The sequence below is a fragment of the Sinohyriopsis cumingii genome, chromosome 4, assembly GCF_028554795.1.
Source record: "Sinohyriopsis cumingii isolate HCF-2022 chromosome 4, ASM2855479v2, whole genome shotgun sequence".
Taxonomy (NCBI): Eukaryota; Metazoa; Mollusca; class Bivalvia; order Unionida; family Unionidae; genus Sinohyriopsis; species Sinohyriopsis cumingii.
In genome coordinates, this window is record NC_142964.1 from 17569915 (window position 1) to 17578864 (window position 8950).

The 8950-nt window shown below is 32.4% G+C and overlaps 1 protein-coding gene across 2 annotated transcripts in view; it reads left to right on the forward strand.

Moving 5' to 3' along the window:
* The window catches only part of LOC149800697 (uncharacterized), a 34876-nt gene extending 26674 nt beyond the window's left edge, over nt 1-8202 (forward strand). For both annotated transcript variants that reach the window (XM_089954731.1, XM_089954730.1), the window contains one exon: nt 4083-8202. In XM_089954731.1, coding sequence (XP_089810857.1) covers nt 4083-4600 — 518 coding nt within the window. In that variant the 3' untranslated portion in view covers nt 4601-8202. The remainder of the gene's footprint in view (nt 1-4082) is intronic.
* The last annotated feature ends 748 nt before the right edge of the window (nt 8203-8950 follow it).

Consider the following 8950-nt stretch of genomic DNA (forward strand, 5'->3'; position numbering starts at 1 on the left):
TTCTCAAAGTCCTTTTTATCACATTTATCTTCTCAAATCCATTTTTATTATCTTTACCTTGTCAAAGCCTTTTTTATCATTTTTATCTTGTCAAAGCCCTTTTTTTAAATTTTTACCGTCTCAAATCCCGTTTTATCAGTTTTAACTTCTTCAAGCTTTTTTATACTTTTTACCTTTCCAAAATCCTTTTTATCATTTTTTGCTTTGTCAAAGCCCTCTGTATCATTTTTACCTTCTAAAAGCCTTTCTTTGTAATCTTTACTTTCTCAAAGCCTTTCTTAAAATCATTTTTACCTTGTCAAATCCCATTTTATCAATTTTACCTTCTCGATGCCCGTTTCTATTATTTTTACCTTCTCGATGCCCGTTTCTATCATTTTTACCTTCTCAAAGACCTTTTTATCATTTTACCTTCTCGATGCCCTTTTTATCATTTTTACCTAGTCAAAGCCTTTTTTTATCATTTTTACCTAGTCAAAGCCTTTTTTTTAAAAAAAAATCATTTTTGCCTTCTAAAAGATCTTTTTAACTTTTTTTTTACCTTGTCAAGGCCAGTTTTTATCATTTTTACCTTCTCGATGCCCTTTTTATTATTTTACCTTGTCTAAACCCTTTTTATACTTTATACCTTCTCAAAGCTGTTTCTATATTCTATACCTTCTGAAAGCCATTTTTATACATTTACCTGCTCAAAGTCCGTTTTATAAGTTTTACCTTCTCAAACTTTTTCGTATCAATTTTACCTTGTCAAAACCCTTTTCTATAATCTTTACCATCTCAAAGCCAATTTTATTATTTTTCCCTAGTCAAAGCCTTTCTTACCATTTTTACCTTCTCAAAGCCCTTTTTATCACCTTTACCTTCTCAAAGAAGTTTTTATCAATTTACCTTCTCAAAAAATTTAATAAATTTTACCTTGTCAAAGCCCTTTTTGTCCCCTTTATTTTGTCAAAGCTCGTTGTATCATCATTACCTTCTCAAAGCCCTTTTTCATTTTTACCTTCTCAATCATCTTTTTATAATCTCTTTATGATCTTCACCTTGTCAAAGCCCTGGTTTCAATTTCACCTTTTCAAAGACCTTTTCATCATTTTTACCTTCTCACATTCCTTTTCATCACCTTTACCTTGTCAAGGCCCTTTTCTCATTTTTAACTTCTCACATTCATTTTTATCACCTTTAGTTTGTCAAAGATCTTTTATCATTTTTACCTTCTCAACCCGTTTTTTATCATTTTTACCTTCTCAAAGCCCTTTTAGGCACTTTTACCTTCACAGAACCCTTTTTATCATTTTTATCTTCTCAAAGCCCATTTTATCATTTTTATCTTCTCAGAGCTCTTTTTATAATTTTTACCTTCTCAAAGCCCTTTTTATAACTTTTACCTTCTCAAAACCCTTTTTATCATTTTTATCTTCTCAAAGCTCTTTTTATCATTTTTACCTTCTCAAAGCCCTTTTTATCATTTTTACCTTCTCAAAGCCCTTTTTATCATAGCTACCTTCTCAAATACCTTTTAATCATTGTTGCCTTCTCAAAACCTTTTATCACCATCATCTTGTCAAAGAAAGTTTATCTTATTTACCTTCACGAAGCCCTTTTTATCATTTTTACCTCTCAAAGCTATTTTTATCAATTTTCTCAAAGACCTTTTTATCACCTTTATCGTTTCAAAACCCTCTTTATCATCTTTACCTTCTCAAAGCCCTTTTCATCATTTTTACTTTCTCAGAGCCCTTTTTATCAACTTCGCCTTCCCAAAGCCCTATTTATCATCTTTACCTTCTCAAAAGCCCTTTTTATCATTTTTACCATTCTTAAAGTCCTTTTCATCATCTTTGCCTTCTCAATGTCCCTTTAATGATTTTTACCTTCTCAAAGCCCTTTTTATAATTTTTACCTTCACAAAGTCCTTCTTATCATTTTTAACTTCTCAAAGCCTTTTTTAATCATCTTTACCTTTTCAAAGCCCTTTTCATCATTTTCACCTTCTCAAAGCCCTTTTTATCATTTTCACCTTCTCAAAGCCCTTTTTATCATTTTCACCTTCTCAAAGCCCTTTTTATCATTTTCACCTTCTCAAAGCCCTTTTTATCATTTTTACCTTCTCAAAACCTTTTATCACCTTCATCTTGTTAAAGAACGTTTTATCATTTTACCTTCCCAACGCCCTTTTAATCAGTATTACCTTCTCAAAGCCCTTTGTTTCATTTTTACCTTCTCAAAGCCCGTTCTATCATAGCTACCTTCTCAAAGACCTTTTTATCATTGTTGCCTTCTCAAAACATTTTATCACCCTCATCTTGTCAAAGAACGTTGTATCTTTTTTTACCTTCACGAAGCCCAATTTATCATTTTTACCTCTCAAAGCCATTTTTATAATTTTTCTCAAAGACCTTTTTATCACCTTTATCTTATCAAAATCCTTTTTATCATTTTTACCTTCTCAAAGCTCTTTTTATCATTTTCTCCTTCTCAAAGCCCTTTTTATCATCTTTATTTTCTCAAAGCCCTTTTTATCATCTTTACCATCTCAAAGCTCTTTTTATCATTTTTACCTTCTCAAAGCTCTTTTTATCATTTTTACCTTCTCAAAGCCCTTTTTATCATTTGTACCTTCTCAAAGCCCTTTTTATAACTTTTACCTTCTCAAAGCCCTTTTTATCATTTTTACCTTCTCAAAGCCCTTCTTATCATCTTTACCTTCTCAACGCCCTTTTTATCATTTTTACCATTCTCAAAGCCCTTTTTATCGTTTTGACCTTCTCAAAGCCCTTTTTATCATTTTTACCTTCTCAAAGCCCTTTTTATCATTTGTACCTTCTCAAAGCCCTTTTTATCATTTGTACCTTCTCAAAGCCCTTTTTATAACTTTTACCTTCTCAAAGCCCTTTTTATCATTTTTACCTTCTCAAAGCCCTTCTTATCATCTTTACCTTCTCAACGCCCTTTTTATCATTTTTACCATTCTCAAAGCCCTTTTTATCGTTTTGACCTTCTCAAAGCCCTTTTTATCATTTTGACCTTCTCAAAGCCCTTTTTATCATCTTTACCTTCTCAAAGTCCTGTCTGAAAGCTTACAACAATGTATCCCGAGGCCAACACGTAGACACTATAGAGACACTAGAAGTATATCCAGAAACTTTACAGAATCCAAATCTGGATTATTAATAATAGCTTCAGCTAAGTTTCGGTCCTTGTTATTGGTGTTAAGAGAATAAGGGGAAAAAATGGTGTATTTGCCATTAAATAAATATTTTCTTTCTACTACACATGACATCCTTAACAATCTTTTAATGGGGGTCGGGGGGCTATTAGTCATGATGTTGACGGGGGGGGGGGGCATACTCCCCGTACTTCATCATTATGTTCATGTTTCACAGAGTGACTCGTGTGGCAATTGTTACATACCACAACATGTGAATATCCGGATATTATAATAATCCCAATCAAGAAATGTTATATGATCATGGTCATGTAATAAACTATCGAATAGATTTTCTTCCAGACAGTCGTGATTATCTATTTCTCATTCGGTATTTCCCCGATTATAATTTGATATGTTTCTAAAGTCTCCTTTGCATCACCATTTGTTAAAGTTGAACAAGTTAACTGTGTCCATTTTACACGGAACTAACAATCTTCACCATAAATAATGAGAAGAATCATGAGTTTCAGTTTCAAAATTATGGATTGGAAATATCACGGTAATTTCTTAAATACGACCGTCTATTTTAAGCTGAATGAAGGTCTAATAAGAATTAACTGAATACATTCATGTGTAGCCTTGAGGACAGAATATCTAAACAAGCGATGATCAATACTGTGTTACATGACATGATAATCATATGATTAACGTACTTAGTTCAGTATGAATCATGGTATATTTGTTAATTTTACGGAAAATCTATAGATTTTCAAGCACATAATCTTTCATTCCTTTATCACTATTTTTTCTAAAGCAATTAATGGATATTATTCTACGTAGAAAATACGACCTAATTTTAGTCTTGCGTAATGAAAACATATTGCTCTTATTATAATCTAAATGTCAACTGTCCCATTATTTTCTTTTGATCCAGTGACATTTTCTATGATTGGAATGATCCTCCACGTCACGAACATACCGACGAACCACTATGTTAACTACTCATTTGGCCTAACTGTGTTTGCTTTTCTTCTGGCATTCCTTGCTGGGGTACTGATGTTTGCAGATATACGCCGCTACGGATTACCAGATTCTGATACGATTTCCGTAGCGCCTATGCCAGAGAAATCAAAGCTGGATGAAGTCAGGAATACGAAATACTACAATGAGTACGGCCGAGATAAAGATCGGTATTACAGGGACAAAGAGCGTGAGGCATACCACAACAAGCATCGAACGGACACGATGCATTACCATAACCCAAACAGGGAGACATACGGCAGAGACCGGGTCGTGTCACCACCACCCAGCTACAGGAGCATAAGATCCCCAGCAAGCCCAGGTCGAATGTCTCCCATGTCCGTAAGGACACTGAGGACTCACGTACAGACCCCGGATGTATATCTTGGAAGGAATGACCTGATAGACGTTGATCGACCCAGGAGATACTAGTGTAGGTACCAGTGAACGAACTGACATCCAATATTGGCTGCCCATGGGACTATTCTTTTTGGTCTGCTAAAACAAAAGCATTTGCACGAAGTCAGACATTTGTAGCCGTCGATTTAAAAAAGTGCACATAATGTAAACAAGAAACATGAATAACTACGCTAAGGAGATATTTTCGTTAATGTAAAGCGGAGTGACGTGTTTTTTGAGTGAATTTCACGCTTAATTTTCGTCCGGTAAATTGCACTTATTCATAAGAGAACATGTTAACACTTGCATCTGCTTTGCGCACTTGGTGTAAATTTACTGGTTTTTGGTAGATATACATACTTGTACAAATCCAACGGCTTTGTTGAAACTTTACATACTTTTATCATAGGTTAGACAAATGCTAGATTTCCACTAAAATTATTTTAATATTCTGATAAAGGTAGTTATCTTCCTAGGTATTGCACCTTTACAACTGGAGTGTAAATGCTCACCAACAACCATCCTACGTCCCAAATTGCTGTTCATTGGTTAGCTAGCAACAGAAAGGCTAATACCTAAAATTCTTCCATTAAGACCAGCTTAAATCTGCTACCATTGTTTGACCATGGGCAAGAAAGTTAACTTCAATTGCTTCGACGCTAAAAACCTAGTTGTGTTGGTATTTTTGAAAACACCGAACCAAACCAAACATTATAACAAACCCCGTTATGCGTTGGACCCGTTGAAGAATACATAGCTGCAAATGTTTTGCATTGATGAATAACAGAACATTCAAAATGATATCTCTTTAAAAAAAAAAAAACTGTATAGCTGCCACTTGAATTTCAAATTATCATCGTACGGATAATAATAAAAATGGAAGCATCATATAGTACAAAATAATATCTAGAGACCCAAGTCTTATGCGTGGTAGGCATTCAGATATCTAACCGCAATTAACTTCAATTGTCATATATTTAAAGAGCTTGTTATCTACAAACTGGCAAAAGGAGAAGCGTAAGTGTGACTGTGCGATCCAGTTGAAGTGAGTGCGTGTGTGTGTGTGTGTGCGTATATATATATATATATATATATATATATATATATATATATATATATATATATATATATACCACATGCAAATACTTTCCAAATGGATCAAGACTGACTACATGAATCTATCTATTGATGGATAAAGTGAACACTTTACATTCATTCTCAGTGTGACCGCAACAAAATGTCGTGTTGCATCTATTTTAGCTATTAAAATTACTTTGAAAATTTGTATTTAAAAAAATACTCCTTTTTGAGCTTCTAGTTTCATTAACATTGACAAAATAAACGAAAGTGATGCTGAAGATTTAAACATTTAAACATTAAAATTGTTTTCATTTAAGAAAATAGAGCACAACCAACCTTGCATCTTTAGCGTCCCAGGTAGTGAAAGCGCAGTATTCTGTTTACGCGGAAGTACATCGAAATGAGTGAGGAATATTTTAAGCGAAACGATGAACCAAACGGAGGTAATTCTGACATTTCAAGTTATTTATAGTTGATGTAAGTTATTATTGTGCTTACTTTCTAGTGCTAATGACATTACAAAATTGAACCCACCCACCCCTTCTGTTTTTTTTAAAAAAAAAAATATTTTTGCGCCAGTTTTGCCATTATATGTCAAGAGATAGTGTCGTATGCCAAGTACAAAAGTCCGCTACGCTCCTTTGCATGTATTTTTCCTGACTGACCCACATAGTGTGGAGTTGGGTGGGGTGGGTACTGCCTATCTAATTGTTTAAATCGTTTATCTCACCATTAATCTCTTGGTCGATTCTTCTGTCAATTTGACCCGCTAGAGAGAGAGAACGAGAGAGAGAGAGAGAGAGAGAGAGAGAGAGAGAGAGAGAGATCAACAAATCAAGTTAACGTGACGTGCTGTGTGTTAATCCAAATAACACAGGAGTCATGTGATATACTCCACGAGATGGCATTGATTCACAAGCATTTATACTGATCTAATGTAATAAATGGAAACTCAAAATGCATTTAGTATTGACTTGTAATAATAGAAACTCAAATAGTATTGACTTGTAATAATAGAAACTCAAATAGTATTGACTTGTAATAATAGAAACTCAAATAGTATTGACTTGTAATAAACTTTATAGGAATCTAAATTCTTTGGTTGCCGAACATTTGTTTTCCTTCTAAAATCCGGTTAAATTCTTCGTTTTCATTTTCTGGTCAACAACCTTGCACAATTATATAAGAAAATGTTCTACTGTCTTAAATACGCTTTTACAAATCAAGCTGACCTTCGTTTTATCCTGTTTTAGTCCAATAACTGTCATTGCAGAGTTATAATTCATGTCACAGTTTAGAATAAATATGATTTATTTTACGTTGTATATGCTGCACGTCTGTTATTATTTGTATTGTAAATATTGTTATTATTCGTATCCCAGTGGCCTGGAATCACTTATTTTAATATTATTTATTATGCTGTTGACTGAACTAATTTGTATTTTTACATGATGTTGACATAATAATTTGTATTTTTACATGATGTTGACTTAATAATTTGTATTCTTACATGATGTTGGTGGTAATAATTTCTATTCTTGGCTGTAATATTCTCATATAATGTTGGCTGTGATAATTTTTACTCTTACATGATGTTGACTGTAATAAATTTGTATTCTTAAAAATGGTTCTGCTGGCTTGAAGCCATCCGTTTTTGTGACGTTAAGCTGTAGTCAAACTTTGGAGTTTCACATGCTGCTTAAGTACAAGTTGTTGTTTTTTTGGGTGTTTCTAAAATCTCATATGTGTTGTATTTTAGTACTTGCTATATGTACCTAATCATTACTCATATTAGAATAACTGTAATGCACTATTTGTTGTTTAAAAACGTTTGCCTCATCTCTTGCGAAACAATTTGAACCCTTGGGACTAAACACGTATTAAAGGTTGACACAGAAAACTGTGTAATATGTCTCTTCACAGTAATGGAGGTCAATAGATTTGCTTCAACCGTCAAGAACATTTATTATTATTACCAGCTTTAAAAACAAAAACACGCTTCATTTAGATATATAACGATATCTAAACATTGCCTTTTTTCATAATTTTTAATCTAAATCAAATGAACAGCAAAGTTGTACACAAAGACGCATCATCAATACCTGTAATTTGACCCCATACGTTTTATTGAAGTGTCTCCAGACAGAAAAACCTAAAAATCGAAACAGAACAACACATATGAGAAACAGACTATTATTTACCAGTTTATTTATTTATCTATTTATTAACTTTTCTATTTGTTATTTTTTTATATTTTTTATTTATTTATTTAATCAATGCAATATACTTGTCTGTGGTATTAATAGGTAATAAAAGCGTACTAGACGTACAAAATTTGACGTACAAAAACTGAGCAACTTCTTTTGAAAGAATCAATCGTTTTTGCAATGTGGCATCTTTATCTTCCAAGTGTCACAAACTTTTCAACAATAAAAATGTAAGTAAATTATTACACTATTTATTTTTATTATTCACTAAAGTTAGAGAAACATGTATAACATCACTTTTGCAGTTTTTTTTCTTCCTGTTATTTAAATAAACAGTTTATTTTACAATTGTGTTTTCTTTCAAGTCCTCTTTCGCTTTCTCTGACACACACACAATATATATATATATATATATATATATATATATATATATATATATATATATATATATATATATATATATATATATATATATATATATATATATATATATATATATATAGGTACCGTAAACATCACGTCGCTTATGACCTTATATGACGTTCCCCCCAAAAGCCGATATAGATTTAAAAACGCTAAATGAAATTTTTAAATCTTCGCACGATCATACCGGCTAGCTAAAATGTTTATATCTCATTCAAATTATCACCATTCAATTCGAACGAAACCGATGGTAGGGATATTTATCGACTATTTCATTATTCCAGTTCATTTTTAAATGCATTTCAACCTTGTAGCAGGTAGCTCACTGTGATAATAATAATAATGAGGACTTTGTATAGCGTCTAATCTTTAGAAGTTCTAAGCGCTTTGCAACACTAGACAACATATATAACATTAAAAAACAAACATATATAATGATATTATTACAAAAAACAAACACCATGAAATTAATATATATAAAAAAACATAACAAACATGCTGAAAATATTTAAGATAGGGAACATGATTCTATAGTTTTAACCTTTGCATTTATAAGAAGTGGGCAATAGCGAACCGTGCTGTCGGTAGCTCACTGTGATTGTTGTACACTTTGAATCTTCACTTTTGTAAGATTTAGGTGAACTTCAGTAATGTATCCTTTATAAGAAGCGAT